The sequence below is a fragment of the Huiozyma naganishii genome, chromosome 12 (assembly GCF_000348985.1).
Source record: "Huiozyma naganishii CBS 8797 chromosome 12, complete genome".
NCBI classification, from domain to species: domain Eukaryota; kingdom Fungi; phylum Ascomycota; class Saccharomycetes; order Saccharomycetales; family Saccharomycetaceae; genus Huiozyma; species Huiozyma naganishii.
The window spans coordinates 364-20,701 of NC_035933.1; the positions used below are offsets into that span (position 1 = coordinate 364).

A 20,338-nucleotide genomic window follows, 5' to 3' on the forward strand; every position below is an offset into this window, starting at 1 on the left:
TGCATGCAACAAGAAGAAGCACTAACAGCGTTTCCAGTATGTCATAGCCCCCTTGAGAGGGCAAAAAACGGGGTTGGCCCACAAACGGGCCAGGCAAGTCTCTCGAAATGGGGAACGAATCAATTCCACGGCCCCGAGAAACACAACAAGCAACATGCAACATGCAACATGCAGCATGCAGCATGCAGCATGCAAGCTACGTGACAAACGGACAGACCCAAGCTAATGAGGTCTGATCCAGCTTCGCCAACTATTATATAAAGGCCACAGATTCCAACTATTGGAATCCGCGTGTCACTTCCTTATTCTCTCTGTTCTTTCGCAGGACCTTCTCATCACAGAAAATAAAACACACAACCAACATGCACTACCACAGCACAGGGGAACTGCTTCTTTTATTTGCGTCGCTTCTGAAAATTGTCGCAGCACTTACCGTGACCGAGGACACGACCCTTACTGGCGACCAAACCTTTAGCGAGGCCGTAACCATCGAGGACGGCGCCACCTTAACACTGAAAGAAGGTTCTGTTTACAAGTTTGAGAACGACCTGAGCGTTCATGGCGGTCTTGTCTTAGACAATCGCAATGTTGACGGCACTGTCTCTTTCAACAGGGAGAGTTCCCTAAACGTTACTGGGTCCTTCGAATTGGCCGTTTCAAACGATGTTGATATGTTCTTCACTAGCTTCTATAACTCCGGATCAATTTACGTCAAAGGTTCCGCAGTGGTTCAGCCCGCCGTCACTTTCGAAGGTTTGGAAGTTTTTATCAACGATGGTACTATCGACGCAGGGAGTCTTGACGAAGGACCTGCACATTCAGCTATTGCTTTTGGTGACGCTTTTGACCCAAAAAAAACACCATTCATCAACAATGGGAAGGTGGTCGTAAGTGGGACAGAAAAATTCATCGAAGGCAACGTTGTTTACTTGCTTGCAGGGAACGCGGTAAGTTTTTATGCCCCCGTCGAGGGGACTGGAAGTGTGGAGGTGACCAACTCATATATTGGTCTAAATGCTGAAACAAAATGCCGGCGGCCCTGAAATCCAGTTGAAGGACTCAGCACTATACTTGCCCGCCAATTTCTCCACAAGCATCAGTGTTCGCGGACTCAAGGGTTCGATAGTCGCGTTTTCTCTGACGCCCACCAGTTTACTCCCAGATATGAAGACGACTTTACAAGATGGAAAGCTGTCAATTGGGTTCCCAGATGCCGTGGCTACTATTGCTGACATTGACGGAACTATTGTTCCATGCGGAATAAAGCAGGACCTCTTCACTTTGCGGGCCACAGAAAGCATTTACAATACCAACCCAGGCATATCATTCACAGACTCTTTTCCCTCCATCCCAGACCCAGTCACCACAACGACCGTGGTGGGGGAGGGGCACACAGTGACGCAGACAACCTCTTACTACACCGAAGCTGCCGGAGGAACATGCGAGATGAAAACCACTGTCTATCCAACTGCCAGCACTCTGTCAACGAGATACTCTGCTGCGCCCTCGGCTAATTAGCACTCCCACTGACGACGCCTTTTACTAAATTGCTGGAGAGGACGGTCTGTGGGAGCATTACTCTTCAGCTCTGTTGACCTCGCTTTTCTACTTCTAACGTTTAACGTATTTGATCGTATCTCTATACGGATATATACTTTTCTTTTAAAATGCAGTCCTCTGAAGACCAGCAGCGAGCACCAACTTTTACGTTTTGTGCTCTAGAGTTTATGAAATGTACGTGCGTTTTAGATCGACACAATGACGACCCCTGGAACCACTGAGTTTTTCAAGCTCGACCCTGTATGAAGGGAATATTTGCAACCGCCGGTCGATAACCTACAGTGAGAGTTTCTAGGAAACATTTTAGAGAAGCGTTAGTGGAAGGGACAGCGTTTGAGAGACTTCTGGATCACAAGCAAAAGGTACGTCCGGGAGGACAATCCTAAGCTTCAGCCCTGGGAACTGTACAGGATGGTAATTTTGGTGATTCGCAAACTGCGAAAACCCGTAGTTGACTTACCTGGAAGAGATTCTTTACAGTTCAAGCACCTTGGTCGCCAGCAAAGAGAGTTATCGTGCAGCAAATTGATCCAAACCAGCAAGGTTGTGTTTAGTGATTGCGCACGTTCATAAATACTGCCATACTTATAATACCCCCCACTTGAAAGTCAGCACTAAAAATATCTTGGCATGTGCAACATTTCTTTCAAGGAAGAGTGTAGATTTTGCCATAGGAATGAGGAAAAAGCCAACAGTTTATTTTTTACTGCAACATTGCAAGCGGTGACAAGAATATCTAGACAATATCGTGTGTACGTCTCTGCATCTCTGCAACTTTCTGTTTGGTAAATAAAACACTATGTTTGGTACACGTTGACATAATTCACAAGTCTGGGCATTTTTCTATGGTATGCAAAATCCGCATGATTCTAGGATGACACAGGCCCTTGAAAAACCTCATCTTTGAGTTATTTCTTCCTCCTGACCAAGACATGAAGGAATGTGGGTATGATACTCTTGTAGGAATTATCAACCTCGCCAGGATGAGAATAAGATATACAACTTATATATAACAGCTTTAGCTGATACTTTTCAAGAAGTCCGAGTCTTTACCGTGGAGAGTTAATTTAATTCTTTTACAAAACTAATTTCCCCTCTCAACCCGCGATATGAAGCATTTCCAAACTCGCAGCTTTTGTCCATACCCGCCAGTGCTTCGTCTTTTTTCTATGTTTATTGTTTCACACCATTCCTAGACTTCGGGCCTGAATGGACATCGCAGCTTCTTTTCACCTTCAATTGCAGTATTCATTCAATTTTCAACAGTTTATGGAATTCTTCTGTTTTGTATCTGAGAGATCTGTTCACTTGATTTAAGTAAGCTTTATATATGTGATGAATTTCATTATCCCACAGTGTGTTACGACAATAATCATACTTTCACATTCTTATCATAGTCATTTCTATATCCAGAAAAAGTTCTTGACACTGTAGCGTCTCTGTAAGAGCTAAAGTATGTAGAGACAACCAGACATAATAACTTAACCCTACATGCAGTATTACGAATGATGCTGTTCTTACCTCGTTACCCAAGGTTATTGCCAAGAGGTATTCTATAATTTATCCCCACACTTCTTTCGCTGGTTAGACCTTGAGGTGAAATAAATGCCGTAGAAAGTTAGAGATATATAGAGAGGTGGCATACACTGTTCACACGGTACCCAGTAATAGAGCAGCAAACACAGCAGTCCAGGATAGACTAGGTCTGAGAACAGACCCGCTTCCATCGTAGACTGAAACACCCGCCGTAGTGGCAATCTTGGCTGAGACGCCCGAACCGGCAGGCACAAGCTTGGGTGCTGATGGAATACCGTTCGATTCTCTGGTAGTCGCTGTTACAGATTTAATTGTAGAAGCGTAAATTTTAGCTGCTGGTTGGTTACTAGTTTCCATATTCTTACTCCCCTTTGGATGGGCCGACTGTTTCAAAGCATTGGCAACACCGCCCAAATGTTGACTATTGTAGGCTGGGCTATTTGCAGGCTTTGTCGCGTGGGTCCTACAGCCCTCTGTACATGTAGAAATAATGGTAGTCGTGTGTAACTCACCCTTCATATTTGCTGGGGTAGAACCGACAGGGAAGGTTGTGCGTGTGGTAACAATTTCACCATTGGTATCGCTGGTGGTGTAGTCGCACACAACCACAGTGGATGTCACTTTGGTGTACTCGAGGGTTGTGTACGTAGTCGTCTTAAACAGTGCGTCTGTTTGCGATCTGTCGAATGGTTTCCCTGTTTCCGTTTTTGATTTCTCAGTTGGAGTGATTCTTCCAGCTGATGCAGAAACGGTACTGTTACTGTACCCCGATCTGTGTCCCAACTTAATGGAACTGGAGGTGAAAGAGGTATCACCTGACAAGGTCACAGGGTTAGACGATCTAACAAACTCACCATTCGCGGAACTACGAGAAGAACCGGACACTGAAGGTGTACTTGAAACACCCCTGCTGGATGAGTGGCGTCTCGAAGAAGCAACACTGGTACTACTCACCAACGAGGTGCGGAAAGAATGGGACACAGACAAGCTCACACTGGAGGAGAGATGGCTAGACGGATTCACACTAATAGAAGTCGAATAGGTCGTCGAGTATACAGTGCTCCCAAACCCACATGTTCCGTTCTCCTCGATTCTTGAGTAGGAGGTGACGTATTCTACAGCGAGTGTGCCGCCCGGTATTTCTGTAGTGGTTATCGGTTTCAGGAACGGGAGAAAAGGGACCTTTGAACGATAATGCGGGTATTATTCCGCTTTGATTTCCACTCATTAAGATAATACCTTCTCGTGACGAACAAGTAGTGATCATATAATCTAAATCAGTTATCGAAATGTTTCGGCCCTATATTTAACTCATCCGAAAAAGTGTAACTTCCGCTGGCCATAATCAGAGTTGCCCCTTTCTAGATTGTAACGGGATATGTGAACTCAATATCCCCAGTTAAAGTTGTATCGTTGGTGATAACAAGTCCAGCTTGTGCCGCGATGAGATGAAACAGCGACAGCAGTACGAATACCGGTCTCGCAAAGCTTGAGGACATAGTAGATATTTGCTTTGCTTACTATGACATTGAATTGGACAGGCTATGCCCTCAGACACCTGTGCTTATATAACGCCAAACACTGAGGTTACCAAGCTGTGGGGTTACCACTCCCCATCATGAGTTGAAAGAAAGGGAGGCAATTCAGCGAAAAAGTCTGGTGTTTGTGAAAACAGAGAGTTACCAAGCTTCCCGTTTGTATCCGGGGATGCAATAGTCTAAGATCCAGGGAACTGTTTATCTTACCAGCTCCAAAACATACCAAGCTGCTGGTTCGTTACAGAAAAATCGTACGGCGTTTTGTGAGATTTTCCGTTTTTGAGTGACGCGGAGAATGCGCATTTTTTGCCTGCAGGCAAAAAATGCTGCCGTAATACAAATCAAACAATAGAACATTTTTGCGTCGGTAACTCAGCTTCATGTCCCAGAAGGGAAGTACAGTTTGACAGGGTATGGCCCTTTCGGGTCATGAGGTGGTGGTACGTGTTATGAGTTCCCGTTTCGTTTCGATTCCCGGGTGTTTGAACCTTTGGGCTGGTTGACCAGCATACTATGACGAACTGATTTTACTGTGATTGTTTCCATCTTGAGCCCAGCTGGTCCGCGTCTATTGAAAGCACACTATAGATGCACCGGAACTTAACGCTTGTCGATAAGATAATACTTCGTTTCTCTTAGAAGCATATAAACCTTTTCATTTTCATTAACTCCATCTGGGATTCTGGAGCATTTGCTGGTGATCAAAAACATGCTGCTAACGGATTACACTGACAGAAAATTAGCACTCTTTGTGACGAGGAAAACATGACAGCTGCAGGAGATCCTGACGCAGGCTTGGCGCACAATGCACGAGTATGAGGGATATTCACAGCCCAGTCAGCACCGACAAATCAAGATCGTTTAATCTGGCATTGATCCTGCTGGAGAGTTCATTCTTTTAAAAAAATAATCCATTGACAATATATATCAACATTGTTCCCTTGGTTGGGATTTCATGACAAGTGCGTCGGGACTCTGGAAGCGATTACTTGCAGTGTAAATTATTTTGCCAGTGCTTGTTTTTATTTATCAGTTGGTTGGTTTTGCTAACAAAACAGTAGGTATGACTGCTGCCAGAAACTGTTCGCAAATATGAAGTATACATTAAGTCTATGCGTCCGCTTTTGAAGCTATCTGTTGTGTTAGTAATATCAACATCACTCGCAACAGATATGCCCGTTGGTTATAACCAGCAAGTTGTCCAAACTGGTAGCTGGTGTGGGGACCTGGGTGAATTCAACGGGGGGTATTTGCAACCTCAGTTCTATCAAAAGTGCACGTGGAGTGTTCTCTAAAAACTCTACTTACAGTAACGGTTTGTACGAAGGTTATCATATTCTAATCCCATGCTTTAGTACTGTACACACAAAAAAGGCGCCAGTAAATTTAGAGTGAGTAGCCACAGACATTTCCAGCTGTGCATTGAGCACAAACAAGTAGCTCTAAAATAAGTGGTAAACAACATTATGTCGTGCTAGTTGAATGAAAAGGTTTGGTCCGATCCTTTTCAAAATTTTCTATTATTTTAATTAGATCGCATGGAATTTCTCTCTTGACATGCAATGATCTTTTTCGAAACATCCGTCCTTATAATCCCGACCGGAACACCTTTCGTCAGCTATTTTCTTTCGCCATCTGGATTCCCATGGCAGATGATTATTTCTAAGTGCAACGAAAGACAGGATGTCCCAACAGTTTCTGTCGTCCAATTTTCTTTATCGAGAAACGTCTTTCAAAACTTTCGAAACATCCCGACTTGCACCGATACAAATGGTTATACAAATAATCACAAGCACGCAGAAAAATAAGAGCCCTTTTAGAACATCTACCTCAAATCTTTGTCTTCTTTGGTCCTCTTCGATGAATAAACTATCAAAATTTCGTTCATATTCTATTTCAAGCCTGTTAATTAATCGGTTTATAGAATTGATTTTTTTCATTTTTTTCTTGTTCGAGGATAATTGTAAATTGGACTAGTGCATTGGCATCACCTTTCAATTTTTGTATTGCAGATCGGTAAAGAAAAGCATCTGAACCAAGATTATCTGTTGAAGTAAGCTCTAAGTTACTTTCTGGCATGTTTTAGCCTGTATATATGCTTGAGCTAAACCCACTTTAAGTTTGAGAAGTCCTTGTGCAGAAAGATTGGTAAACGTAACTCTTATAAGAACCTTTTTTTATTTTCGAATGAAAGGGAAAAAAACTTGCTCAAAAAAAGGTTGGAATTACCACATTTTAAGCTTTAATTCACCAATAAAGGAACAGAGACCGTCTAAAACCATTGAGGAGTGTCTATGTCTTCTGAATTGATAAGATCTGGCATCAATGAGTTTGATATAAAAATTTGATGAACTGCAAAGGATTAGACAACAAATCCGATCCACACTAGTTTCAGAAGACTTTAGCGTATCTCAAAAGCACGATGAAATTTGTAAGCTCAACAAGGAGCTTAAAAAGGTCAAATCAGCCATCTGTGTTCATGTAAGTATGTCAAGACAAAGAAATACAATGGTTACGATGCGCAACATTATAATTACGCTGGGTGTAGCTTGTGCCTTTGTTATAGTATTGATGGTAATTGAGGTTTGCTGTGTTGAGACCATTCCCGATAAGATTCGCGACTGTCTGATGAACAGCGTCAACGTTTCCAAAACTATTTAAGAGCTTAGAAGTGGTGACAGCTTTACTAATTGACGTGCGATCACTTACATCGGGGAGAACCAAAAAATATTCTCCATAAATTTATGACTATCCCTTATTCAAATATAGGTTTAACCTCCTGGGATGTTTATCAGAATTTATCTAAGTTCATCTATAACATTCCAGTGGTGAGCTCAGTGAAGGGTTAGTTAAACACCTTTGGGATACACTAGTTTTTTTTACGTACATTTCTTTCTAATAAATGGGATTTGTAGATGTATCGAATGGAACCGGCAGCGCACTCTACAGAATTATCGACATAGGAGGGCAAAAGTTTTACGGCCGACAGTCTAATGCGGTTTTTGTTTTACATTTTAATTGAACTTGGTTTGCAAAGGTTCAACTTCACAAAATAATAAAAGTTAAGATTCTGGTCCCTAGAGTGCGCTTCTAAATTTCCCAGCAGTTTAAGCCCTGATAAACTGAAGCTAAAAACTCCAAAGCCAAAGCCTCTTTGAATATTGACCAGGTGAGATAGTGAGGGAACAAGTAACACTAGAAACAGATAACGAGGCATACATTAATCATACGAAGATCTAGCTTACAGATAAACTAGCGTATATAGCATATTCGGAAAATACCATACAGACTTGACTAGTTTTACCTAGTCTACATCATTCAACCTTGACATACCCTCATACTTTAAGAACGAACATAGAGAAGGCACAAAATACGCAGTTGTTACAAGAAATTTGGTTAATACTGTGCGTCCTCATCTTTGAACCGGAGAATTTTCCGTAGAGATCTTAACGATTCATGATGCGGTATTGTTTATTATAATGCAGATATACAGTTTTTACGTAAAAGGAATATGAAGAAGTTTAAAGAGAGAAGCCCATTGATGTTCAGAAAAAATAGTCACTCATGTACTGTCTCCATTTAGGCCAGCCCTTCAAATTATCCAACCTTTCGTTCAACTCGTTGACTTTTTTACTTGGGATATACTTATCTGTGACAAAATCCATATCTTCGTACTTGATAAACTTGTCCCTCTTGTACAGCCACCAAATCAAGTAGCAAGCTGGGAACACGAACAGTTCCAAGTAAACAGAAAAGAAATTCGAAGTGCTCCATGGGTCGAAAGCAGACCATCCTTGAATTAAGATAACAAACGATACGAAAACCACCAAAAAGTAAGGTCCCCATGGGTACGTCCAGTTTTTGAACTTCAACTCGTGCGTTTTCCCCTGAAGCTCGAGTCCCCTTCTGAATCTGATGGATGTGATGGCGATGCACAGCCACGCAATCTGGTTGGAGACACCAACAATATTCTGCAGCCAAATCCAAACCGTCCCTGCGCCAATAAAGCTGGCTCCAAAGCACAACCCACCTACCGCCCAAGTGATTGCCACTGCAACGTAAGGGGCCTTGTATCTATTCGTCTTCGTTACCCACTTGGGCAAGTATCCGTCGAGACTCATGTTGTACATGACACGTGAACCAGCAAACAGTGCGTGGTTGCACGCACTGATGACACTAGTCATGATCACAGCGTTCATAAAGGACCCTGCGCCCTTTGAACCTGCCATTTGGAAGACGATCGTAAAGGGTGAAGTCATGACGGATTTGGTCGCTAGGCCTGGGTAGTCGTAGGGCACATTCATGGCGATGAAGAATGCGGAGAAGACGTAGAAGATTAGGATTCTCCAGAAGACCGTTTTGATCACTTTTGGGGTGTTCCTCACTGGGTTTGTCGCTTCACCGTTCGTCAAAGTGATGGACTCTGTCCCACCGTAGGCAAACGACGCACTGACAAACAAGGATGCGAACCCCTTAAAGCCATTCACGAACGGTGCGTCTCCGTGGTTCCAATTGTGGAATCCGATGTACTTGTGTTCAGGGTTGTGCCCAACGTTGACGACGATGGACAAGATGAAGAAGATGATGATGGCGATCACTTTCAGAAGGGCCAACCAATACTCTGCCTCCCCGTACAGTCTCACCGAAATGACATTCAACAGGAGGACAAACACCCAGAAGAGTAGGGACGCTGCCCAGTAGGGGAAATGGTGGTCCTTTGTCTTCCAGTAGTCAAGGACCAATTGCAGCGCGGTCAGGTCCGAAGCGACGGACACTGCGTCGTTGAACCAGTAGTTCCACATCAGGGCGCACGCAAACGACTCGGATCCGAACTTCTTTGCGTACGAGCAGAAGGACCCACTGATGGGCATGTACGTAGACATCTCCCCGAGACACATCATGGTCAAGTACACGACACCACCGAAGATACTGTAATTCATGAACAGCGACGCTGGCCCACCGACGTGCAGAGACTTCGACGTCGACAGGTACAACCCGGTACCAATGACACCGGCAATGGAGATCATGTTGATGTGTCTGGGCGAGAGATCCCTCTTCAAGTCCTCTCTGATATTGGACTCCGGGTCGAAACTGGCCGACTCGATGCTCTCGAGCGAGTGCACGCCCTCAAGCACAGAGTGCGTCGAGTAAACGGCCTTGACTTTACTATTATCATTATTGCTGCTGCTGCTGCGACTGCTGTTGCTGCTCTTGTCGTGCAGCGACACTTGCGTGCTTACAATAGCATCCTCAGACGGCATTGACCTCTTTGGTAACTGTTGTCATGAACGGAACCGAGCTAAAACAGACACACACACATACACACACATATATATATATATATATATATATGTGCAGACCTGTCACAGTTCCCGTCGCCATGCACTCTTACTCATCCAGAGGCGTCCCCACGGTTCGCCGTCTTCCACAGTCTTTGAACGTTGCAGAGGGTCCCCCGCCAAACTGTGGTGTAAAGACGGCCACAAAAGGCAAAACGTACGTGCAAAAAGTAGTCACAAAAGACGTCGCCGCACAGCATCGCAGTTGATGATGGTGATACAGCTGACAGCTGTGGTAGCAGTAGCAGTGGCCGGTGTTGCTCGCTCACAGCATCTTGCCTTTGGCGATCTCCTGGCGGATCGTGAACGTGTAGTACGCGAGTCCCAGCATGATCGCGGCGAAGGGGACAAGCCAGGCTGCGAGGGTAGTGTGCACGTTCGTCACGGCCCCGCCCTCGTGCTGCTTCGCGAGCGTGCGGATCTTGTCCTGCTCTTCGAGCAACTGCAGCAGTTTCTCGTTGACTTTAGTGAACTGCGAGAAGTCTGCCGTCGGAGGTGTGGCACCCGCGTGGCGGGTCTCGAGTACGTCCCGCAGGTGAGCAACGTACGCGCTGACCGCTGCCTGGACTCTTGCGATCTCGTCCAGCCGGGAGTCCAGCTGGAGCAGGTCGTTCGCAAGGATCTTGCCCTCGAGGCGGTCCAGTTTCTTGAACAGTTCGTAGTTGTTCACTTCGCCGTGCCTGGTCTCGAGGATATCGCGCAGACGCACGGACTCCTCGCCCGTCTGCGAGTTGATCGTCTTCCGCACGACAGCAGGTTGTCCCATCGCTTTGGCGTTCGGGATGTACGACTGTGCAATCATCCCACGGAAAGTCTGCCACTTCAAAAGCTCAAGGGACTCGCCTGTAGTGGTGTCCTTGGGGGTCACCGCGGTGACCCCTAGGCGCAATTGTCCCTGAGATGTGGCGTCCCATAGCTTTACTTTGCGCGTCTGGAAGCACACTCTGTTGTCCACTTGTACTTTCAGCAGGTGCCCATCTGCAGGATTATAACTGAGCCTCACCGTGGAGGGAACAGACGCTCCCTGGTACTGCAGAAGACACGAGGCAAACTGTCGCTCGGAGACGGACTCACTTGTAAGTTCCTCGGAACCGTCGTTCAACTGTGCACGCAGGGAGTCACCGTAGGGACCAGAACTGTCCAACACTAACTGCAACCCTTCAAACTTGGCAGGCCCATTGTAAAGCTTCTTATCGTTGTGGGACATGTCGGCACCCGTATCTTTGACGACCCATAGTGCCATTGCCCCCGAGAAGGACTCTTCACTGCCTCCAGTGTCCCTGATGGTCCATTCCGTGGTGAACGCTCCTGAGTGCTCCCCGAGTGCGGACAGCGGTAGTTGTGGGGACCATACGGACCCTGCAGATCCACTCCTCTGCGTCAGCACCCAACGGCCCTCCCTCCATTGTACTTTGTCCTGCATCAGCCAACCGGGGGGAGACTCTTCGTGTTCAGCACGTCCGGGAGAGACCACTCTTCCACAAGAGCAGACTGATCCCCCAGGGGCAGTGCAAGGGAAACCATGCACCCGAACAACCCTGCGACTACACCGTGTATCAGAAGCATGCCAAGTGGTGATCCTGCCCCTCCTCTGTGCATCTGTTAACTGTTGAATATAGAGTAACATTAGTGACACCTGGTTTATGTATGGTATAATCCTTATATAGAGTCGTCCCCGTCCCGCTGCTGCTGCTGCTCTCGCAGTTCTTCTTGGAAGAGCGCTCTGGGTTGGAACTGCTGTGTCTCTGCTGGCGTGAGCCGCCTCTCCTTGATTGTATTGCCGTGCTTGTCGACGTACGTTACTGTGTCTCGCAACCGCGGGTTCTCGCTGAGGAGAGCGTCCTGCCTGCGTCTTCTCTCCGCTGCGGTGGTCCCACTACTGGTCATGAACGGGTTTGCGGGTCGTGTCGCCGTCACTATATGCTCTGTGTTATCCTCGTCGTCGTCGCTGTCGCTGCGGATCTGCGGTTCGCACCACTCCCGGGCCTGCTCGAAGGACACTACCTTATGCGACGGTGTCCCCGGGACAGTCTTCTGTAGTTTCTTCTTGCAGGGCGATGCCGGCAGCAACAGTTCCTCTTCAGAATCGTCTGCCTCTGCGTCTAGTTGCAAACTGTGTGGGAAGAGCACTCTGCTGGCAGACTTGTTCTCCCCGATGGACGTTCTGCGCATGGGTGAGAATTCCGGCGACCGCAGCTGTGATGGCGGTGCCAGCAGGTCACCAGCACCGTTGTGGTACTTCAAACTCACGGGCGCACGGTTCAGGTGGTGCACTGTCGAGGGAGTCACTGGTGCCCCGGACAGTACCGACTTCTGCGGCGTCTCAGGAGGCACTCCCAACTTTTTGGGCAGTGGTGGAAGCGTCTGCGACTCCCCATTGCCAGACCCGAACCGGGACTCCGCTGGCTCGCGACCCTTCACCGAACTCCTCGACCGTGGAGGTGTAGCAGGGTTCATTCTTTGTGTGTGTTTGTGTGTGTGTGACTCGTTGGAGGGATGGTAACGTGTCAAAGCTAAACCTAAAAGCAGCACTCTGGCACTAATTCTATCCTCTATATATACCTCGCTAATGACTACTGCGGGACCCAGCTAACCACTGCTCTTCCTCCCAGTGCAGTAACGCAGCAGTTTAACCAAGCCATCGCTATTTCCCAAAAAGTTTCACTTCGAGAAGGACAAGCCACGGCGAGTTTGACATCTTGTGGTCGGGTCGCGTCGGGTCGCATTGGGTCTGTGTAAGGTCTGTGCCGGTTAACATGAACGCCATCTACAGCCATGCCGTGAAGCAGAAGAGCGCACTGCAGAAGGACCTCGCGCGGTTCGAGGCGGACCCGCTTGGGGCTCCGATCTCGCTGCAGGGCACGATCGCAGCGACGCTTGTCGCGCTGGAGAAGACCGTACGGCAGTTCAGGGAGTACCTCGTGGCACACTCTGGTGCCCCCCAAGACGAGAAGTTCGAGGCCCGGCTCGTTGGGTTGCAGAGAGACCTTGACGAGTTCACGAAGCGGTTCAAAGCGCTGAAGTTGCAGTACAACGACTCGCAGCAACAGCAGCGCACACAGTTGTTTGGCAAGGGAGCCTCCACGGCGAATGAGAACCCGTTCATGGACGAGACCGCTCTGAACAAGCGCGGCGGTGCTGGTTCCTCACAACAACAACAGCGGCAGGAACCGCTGCCCCTCTACCAGGGACTTGAGAAGGAGAACTCTATTTTCCAGCGCGGGAACACGCAGTTGGACTACATATTGGAGATGGGCCAGGCATCGCTGCACGATATAATCGACCAGAACGAGATACTCGAGCGGATGCAGTCCACCATGTCCAAGAGCCTGCGAACGCTGCACGTCTCGGAGTCCACCATACAGTCGATCAACAGCCGCCTCTTCAAAGATAAACTCATCTTCTGGATAGCTCTCATCCTCATGTTTACAGGGATGTACTTCGTGTACAAGTGGTTCCATTAGAACCGTCCTAACTACTTCCTATTAATAGAATATATACATGAACTCTGCGGCCCAATTGATAGACTCTGCGTTGCCGGATCAATCGTCAGCGGGACCGCTGCATCGTACGTTAAGGAGGGCAAGACAGTGGGTCTGCTCACTTTGTAATGCTTCCAATTGCCCAGTTGTCCCGCATCGTTCGCCCCCCAAGCAAGAACAGTACCGTCCGTCATCACTGCAAACGCGTGGTCCGCATTGGAACCAGCGATCACTCTTTGTACACGGTTCTGTGGGTCATTCGGTAGTTTTACAAGAGTTGGCGCAGATTGGTTCCCCTTCATCGACCCATTCCCTAGTTGGCCGATCGCTCCGTTACCGAAGGAAACGAGGGAACCGTTGCTTAGAACAAGGTACGACGTTTCTTTACCGGCAGCAATGGCCTTCACTGCAGTTTCTTCCCCGGTGAAGGGTTTCAACTTCGTGGCCGGGAGCTCCCTTGGGTATACGACGTGAAGATTCGAGTATGTGAAGGGCACGCCCACTTGCCCGTAGGTGTTGGCACCAAAAGTGAGTACACGTCCCTGGTCGTCCAGTGCCACAGTGTGGACATTGCCGCATGCGATCTGCTTAATACGTCTCTGTTGCACGACTCCTCCACCGTCTATAAACTGGTTCAGTAGTTCAATTGGCTGTGGGAGGTTCACTGGTGGGATCTCATTCAACAACCCGAACTGACCCTGGGACTCGTCCGTGGGGCCCGTGGAGCATGTGTATGCGCGCGCCGCATCGGTCAGCAATATGAGATGCGATCCTCCAGCAGCCAAGTCAACGACTTTGTCCTTAATCGGTAGTCTCCAGTTGTACGTATCGTAGTGAGACAATGGCCAGTACCAGTGTCTTGTCCGTGAGGTATATTGACGAGGGGATTCTTTGTTTCCCCAGGGAACAACCAGTACGTGTCCCCTCTCGTTCAATGCATAGAGATATTCTCCCGAGTGTCTGACTTTGACCAATTGTTGGTCCCTAAGTACCGGTTCCACTGTATCCCCAGTTCGTTTGTGCTCCCATCTGTACAGGTTGCCCCTCTTATCGATTATGGCGTTCCCGCGTTCACCTGAGACAATGCAGACGTCTCTCAAAGTCCTGTGGTCTAGTGGTGAGATTCTTGTGGGCACTCCAGTGTACCCGTCATTCGTGTCGCCAATGTAGTACAGTCCGGGGACGCTGGGGTCTAGCTGGGTTTTGAACCCCGCGGGGACCGTCCTCCTCTTCCTCGTACGTCTAGTTGAGGGTGGTTCCTGGCCCTGGGTCCCATCTGATCTAAAATACCCCCCATAGTACGCCCCACCTGCAGCAACCCCCAATAGCAACGCCCACAAGGACCATTTCCTAAGCGATCCGATCCGTTGCACCTGTACAGACCTGTGGATCTCCTGTTGGTTGGTGTCTGTTGGCTCATCTTCTACGGGTCTTGTTCTCCTTGTTGGATTGTACTCCAGTCTGTTCAAGTTCTTTGCTAGCAACTCCGCATCGTCAAACTTCGGTGCGACCTGCAACCGTGACGACCGGGAAAAGTGTCTCACCAGTGAGCGTCTCCACATCAAGAACAGTTCGCTGGGGACTTCTTATGGGTTCAGTACGTACAGTGCAAGTTGCAAGTACAACCAAATAATAAAGAATATAACGTTTTGTTGAAGTTGGTAGATACACACGTTCAGCTACAGTATACATAAGTTGATGGGTGTGGATGAGGCCTCCAGTGCGAACGCGATGTTCGCACTTTGCCTGATCAGAACATAGACGCTATACACCTTTCAAAATTGCTCAGGTGTTTAAGCTCTGGTGAAGTAGTCTGGGAATTCTCTGACGTTGTCTTCCAATGGACCCTTCTTGGACAAGAACTTGACGAAGGCACCGTCGTCCTTGACCTCACCGGCGTCTCTCTTCTTGACGTACTCTGCTCTGTCCAAGTTGGTGAACCCCCACTTCTTGGAGATAATGATCTTCTGTTGACCTGGGAACTTGTATCTGGCTCTTCTTAGACCTTCGATGACGACGGCCTTGTTGTTGTCCTTGGTTCTGACAGAGAAGATAATCTGACCGATGGCAACACGGGCAGCTAGACCGTGGGGCTTACCCCAGGCACCTCTCATACCTTGTTGCAGTCTATCGGCACCGGCACAGGACAACATCTTGTTGATTCTCAAGACGTGGAATGGGTGAACACGCACTCTCAAGTGGAAGGCGTCTCTACCGGAAACGGTACTCATGTACTTGTTGGCACAGATACGGGCAGCCTCAAGAGCCTCGGAGGACAATTGTTCCAGTTCGTTGGAGACCAAGTGGACACACAGAGGGAACTCATCGACGGTCGCCTTCTTCTTACCCAAATCGTAGATTCTGATCTTGGAGTCTGGGACGGCTCTGTTGTACCTAGACTTTGGGTAAGGCTTGTTCTTTTGGTAACGGTAACATCTAGCAGGTCTTCTGGCCATCTTGAATGTTTGTCTGCAGTATTGGAAGCACTACTGAACGTACCAACAGGAGATACACCACAAAGCAAACCGCATCTCGAGTGACAACTTTATATAATAAAATAATCGTTCGCTGCGCTGACTAAGAAAAGCAGTGCGCGGGGTAACAGAAAATATAATTTTTCAAAAAAAAGTTGCGTCGGTCTGCCAGAATTTCCTTTTTGGGAAACTTCAAAAGTTCGGAAATAAAACAAAATCTTTAAAAAAATATATATTGTGGGTGTACAAATTTTGTTTGTGGTGGTCTGGGTGTTTTAGAAAGCAGTCACATATGGGTGTCTGGAGTAAGTGGTAGTGGGTGTGGAAGTCTAGAACAGCACTCTAGAACTCTACCTCCACCGCGCCTCTGTAATACGGAACACTGGAAGGTTGGTCGTTGCAGTACACTATAAGATACTCGTTCTTGCTCTTGCTGTGCTCTTGCCCCCCCCCGTTGCCATAGTAACCGTTGCAGTGAAAATTTTCTTGCTCTCTTACAAAAAGATAGAATTACAGTATTGCAAACGATGCGATGAGCTTTTGTTCAGTAGTAAAGCTACAATCTCAGTCACAGTCACGCAATGGGGAGATACTCGGTCAAGCGGTACAAGACGAAGCGGAGAACGAAGGATCTCGATCTTATCTACGAGGAGCTGGCGAACCCGGAGACGATTCAGAAACTGTTGAACCAGCCTCTCGATGAGAATAAACCAGGTCTAGGGCAGCACTACTGTATACACTGCGCCAAGTACTGCGAGACGGCGATCGCGCTCAAGACACATTTGAAGACGAAAGTGCACAAGAGACGTGTCAAAGAACTCAAGGGCGTGCCCTACACCCAGGATGTTGCGAACGCTGCTGCAGGGCTTGATTTGAACAAGTTTTTGAACAGAGTCGAACAGATAAATGGGAAAGTCGGTGTTGAGAAGGAAAACAACGAGACACAGTTGAAACAGCATTTGGAAACCACGCTGCAGGATATAAAATCGACGGAACCCACCCTGCCCTTCACGGAACAGGACGTAGAGCAGCAGGTCATGCAGGATTAAACGTTGTCACGTCTCTACATTCATTGTTACTTCATTATTTTATTGTATATTATTGGATATGGCAATTTCCTGCTATTGTACATCTGTGTCATTGCTTATCGTCATCGTACTCTATGTATTTCTACTTAGGGGAGAAGCCTCCGGCTTTGCATGTCAGCCAAATAACTTTGTGAGGATAAATTGCGGAATTACTTTTAGGAATGGACTCAGGACTCGTTTACCCTATTAAATACAGTACTGTGAATTATTATATACCCGACATGCGAGATCATCATATCGTCCTTACAAACTTTATTTACCGGGTAGACTAGAGTCGATACTTAGATACCAACTGATAGTACTTAAACTGTATAATTAACTAGTTGGATCTTAGTCCACATCAACAACCGAATTTTACGGTAACACATTGTAATTTGTTTGCTACAAAACTCTTCTATACATCCGTTCTTTGCCTGCTTATTGTGATCGTAATCCCTTCCCCAAAGTACTAATTTAACTTATGAAGCCTCCTCAATCTATCCCACCGAAACTTCGCAAAAAATGTGCTTAAGTGTAGTCCTGCTACACAGGTATGTGATTGATCGACTGCAGTTTGTACATCACTTCCCCTTTTTGACTACTGATCTGTTTCACCAAGGTGTTGAAGAAATATATAAACAGTAAAGTAATTAAGAACGCTACAGAGCAAAGATTCATCTAATCGAGACAGAGGATATATATCTTCAGGAATTATGTTGTTGGTATCGATAAGATAATCCAAAACTTTAACTCCGACTACGCCTGCACACAGCACAGCTCCTATCTTGGCACACAAAGAAACGGCATAGACGCCAAAGCAAAACTTAGCTAAACTAATTGATTTATATCCATGCTTCAAGACAGCATCCGCACTAAGTATCGGGCACGAATTGACATAAACTTCATTCGCTCTAACATGCACATCCCATAGGAACATTGCGCCAGCGGTTAACACATATTTACGTAACATAGAGGCGAGGATACGAATTAAGAAGGAAACAGCCAACACTGCCAAACAGATCTTGGTTACTTTTTGTCCACGAATGTTCGAAATGGTCCACATGCTGATGTTGGGTTTCGGTAGGGGGAAGTCGTAACTAGAATTATATGGAAACAGAAATAGACTCACGAACGAAGACCTACTCGAGAGCAAGCCGCGTTTATATACTTTCCCTTCCCTCAACCAAAGTTGGTTCACAGTCAATACTATTAATTACAGCCCAGCTTACCTATGGCCGCAGGTGCTTTCTTCTCGTTTGTTTGTTGCAACAAAATAAACCTGAAAGCTGCACAGTAGCATTAATCCCTCGGGATCTTTGACAACATTTCAAAACACGGGTGTGGTGGGTCTATTGTCTACAATTGTTTGGTATCGGTAAGGCACCGGAACAGGCACCGAAACAGGCACCGAAACAGGCACTTTGAGTCACCTAAGTAGTCACCAGCTAATCTACTAGTAGTTTTTACATAACTTTTTATGTACCTTTTAATAGAACGAGCTTGCAGTTATTGGTTTACGGGACCCTATTGGTTGCCTGTTTGAGATAGTGGACGCGATATGTTCGCCATACGTACCTGATGCTTCATAGAGCGACGTAGCCGTCACTAATAAATTAGACGCCCCCATAGGGGGACGCACAGATTTCGACGGGGTTATCTAAACCCTTGAAGCTTCTCTGAATATCAATCAACAGAGAAATCACCAACAAACAAGGAATCAAGCAGGAATTACTGACTAACTAATAATCTGTAAGAGCTAAAGTAGGTTCTATGGATTCAAAGTGTGTAAGGACTGTTTGATATTGTTATTTACGCTGTATACATAATTATCTCGTTATAGCAGTTGTACTTCCTTGTCTAAGACCCCTTCGTTGGGTCCTGGATTCAGAGACAGTCTTGAAAGGTGTCGGTGCAGATACCTTGTGGTTTACATACGTTCCGGATAACGGGCCATCCGCATGTCTCTAGTTGATGATCTCGCATGTTGGACTTAAAATAGTTCACAGTATTGTATTGGATAGGGTAACGGGTCATGAGTCCATTCCCAAAGGGAGTTCCCAATTTATCCTCATATAAACATACCAAGTTAGATCCAACGGGTGAATTAGTGTAAGCACTCAAATATTAGCGTATATGGCATAGTTTGTATAATCAACTAGTCTGACCCTCAGTCCATAACCAACAACCTAGTCTTAGGCTTACAGCAAAGAAATTGGGACAAATCCTTATTTCAAACTGTTTTAGTGGTATTGCATGGAATTCATTACATGTAATAGTACTATGTACCCCACAGGAGCAATCCTAGGACACTAAATCCTATTCCCTCCGATTTTGGCTCTCACAACGGTCCCCTCTTACGTACAATCATGTTTGGCCAAAATTCGTGTGACCCGTGGACTCTGCATGTTTCGAAACAGCCCTCTCGCCAACGAAAACGTCACCACACGTGTTGCACTTGATCTTGGCTACATGTGTGTTGAACGAATGACCCGTGCGCTTCAACTCCGAGGCTATTGCGAGACTCTCAGCGATAAGTTCGTCCTGCCCGGTTTTATCAAACACGGTACGTCCATCGCTCATCTCAATTGCATCGTAGTGGATACCATTAAACATGATGAGGATGAACTTGTCGAACTCGGCCTCGAGGAACTTGTCCACGTTCAGAGAGTCCATGTCAACCACGTATATCGCGGTAGCGAGCCTCTTCGCAAGGATGCTGATCTCAATACCACCCCCCCATGAATCAGACCGCAGTATCCACTGGCTGTATTCACGGTTTGGCTTGTCCAATATCGCCGAGGTGTACTCCTGAGGGTTCGCCACAACCACATCGGACACAATCTGCCTCAACGAGGCACTCCACGTCAGATCCCTGTATATGCAGTATGATACGCTGTGGAACAGACATGAGTTGTCGTCCGGAATCTTGTGGATCTGTAAATGCGGTTTCGTAGGAGCTGCGGGGGGGCTCATAACTGCGCCTCTGCTGTCCCCGGTTTCAAGCACTATCCGTTCCCCCGTCTGAACCCCCAGATCGTCCAGCTTGGTTTCCAGGTTTGCATCAGTGATGGGCAGCGTGCTAGGTGGGTAACCAAACCTGATGCTGCTGACATTTTCGACACCACAGGCACCAAGAAGGTCAAAAACCGAGGGTTCGTCCTCCTTCAAGGTGACCACTTTGTTCCCAATCGACGCATGGTTGGCCTTCAGTTTCATCGGCATCGTCCTCAATCGTTTGGTTATCGATACCGTCGGCCACTGCAAACTCCTCTCCGCGTTAAGGGGAACGGCATACCTCTAGTTCAGAACTCTATTAAATTTCAGTATAAAGGTATAAGAATA

At 46.9% G+C, this 20,338-nt stretch overlaps 10 protein-coding genes across 10 annotated transcripts; 3 read left to right on the plus strand and 7 right to left on the minus strand.

Annotated features, from left to right (window-relative positions):
• Positions 1-362: 362 nt before the first annotated feature.
• KNAG0L00100 (mannoprotein) lies at positions 363-1,043 on the plus strand (the record flags this gene model as incomplete). Its single annotated transcript, XM_022610598.1, has 1 exon — positions 363-1,043. The coding sequence occupies one exon, from the start codon at positions 363-365 to the stop codon at positions 1,041-1,043; it is 681 nt and encodes a 226-aa protein (XP_022466878.1).
• A 7,136-nt stretch (positions 1,044-8,179) lies between these two features.
• Positions 8,180-9,895, minus strand: KNAG0L00110 (amino acid permease; the record flags this gene model as incomplete). The annotated part of the gene is made up of 1 exon (XM_022610599.1): positions 8,180-9,895. One exon carries the CDS (start codon positions 9,893-9,895, stop codon positions 8,180-8,182), a length of 1,716 nt encoding a protein of 571 aa, XP_022466879.1.
• A 343-nt stretch (positions 9,896-10,238) lies between these two features.
• KNAG0L00120 (uncharacterized protein) lies at positions 10,239-11,600 on the minus strand (the record flags this gene model as incomplete). The annotated part of the gene is made up of 1 exon (XM_022610600.1): positions 10,239-11,600. The coding sequence occupies one exon, from the start codon at positions 11,598-11,600 to the stop codon at positions 10,239-10,241; it is 1,362 nt and encodes a 453-aa protein (XP_022466880.1).
• A 32-nt stretch (positions 11,601-11,632) lies between these two features.
• SIC1 (cyclin-dependent protein serine/threonine kinase inhibiting protein SIC1) lies at positions 11,633-12,430 on the minus strand (the record flags this gene model as incomplete). The annotated part of the gene is made up of 1 exon (XM_022610601.1): positions 11,633-12,430. One exon carries the CDS (start codon positions 12,428-12,430, stop codon positions 11,633-11,635), a length of 798 nt encoding a protein of 265 aa, XP_022466881.1.
• A 299-nt stretch (positions 12,431-12,729) lies between these two features.
• BOS1 (Bos1p) lies at positions 12,730-13,437 on the plus strand (the record flags this gene model as incomplete). Its single annotated transcript, XM_022610602.1, has 1 exon — positions 12,730-13,437. One exon carries the CDS (start codon positions 12,730-12,732, stop codon positions 13,435-13,437), a length of 708 nt encoding a protein of 235 aa, XP_022466882.1.
• An 11-nt stretch (positions 13,438-13,448) lies between these two features.
• Positions 13,449-15,017, minus strand: FMP25 (Fmp25p; the record flags this gene model as incomplete). Its single annotated transcript, XM_022610603.1, has 1 exon — positions 13,449-15,017. One exon carries the CDS (start codon positions 15,015-15,017, stop codon positions 13,449-13,451), a length of 1,569 nt encoding a protein of 522 aa, XP_022466883.1.
• A 231-nt stretch (positions 15,018-15,248) lies between these two features.
• Positions 15,249-15,911, minus strand: RPL10 (60S ribosomal protein uL16; the record flags this gene model as incomplete). Its single annotated transcript, XM_022610604.1, has 1 exon — positions 15,249-15,911. The coding sequence occupies one exon, from the start codon at positions 15,909-15,911 to the stop codon at positions 15,249-15,251; it is 663 nt and encodes a 220-aa protein (XP_022466884.1).
• Positions 15,912-16,510: 599 nt separating this feature from the next.
• BUD20 (Bud20p) lies at positions 16,511-16,978 on the plus strand (the record flags this gene model as incomplete). The annotated part of the gene is made up of 1 exon (XM_022610605.1): positions 16,511-16,978. The coding sequence occupies one exon, from the start codon at positions 16,511-16,513 to the stop codon at positions 16,976-16,978; it is 468 nt and encodes a 155-aa protein (XP_022466885.1).
• Positions 16,979-17,594: 616 nt separating this feature from the next.
• KNAG0L00180 (uncharacterized protein) lies at positions 17,595-18,059 on the minus strand (the record flags this gene model as incomplete). The annotated part of the gene is made up of 1 exon (XM_022610606.1): positions 17,595-18,059. One exon carries the CDS (start codon positions 18,057-18,059, stop codon positions 17,595-17,597), a length of 465 nt encoding a protein of 154 aa, XP_022466886.1.
• A 1,301-nt stretch (positions 18,060-19,360) lies between these two features.
• Positions 19,361-20,218, minus strand: OTU1 (ubiquitin-specific protease OTU1; the record flags this gene model as incomplete). Its single annotated transcript, XM_022610608.1, has 1 exon — positions 19,361-20,218. The coding sequence occupies one exon, from the start codon at positions 20,216-20,218 to the stop codon at positions 19,361-19,363; it is 858 nt and encodes a 285-aa protein (XP_022466887.1).
• Positions 20,219-20,338: the final 120 nt, after the last annotated feature.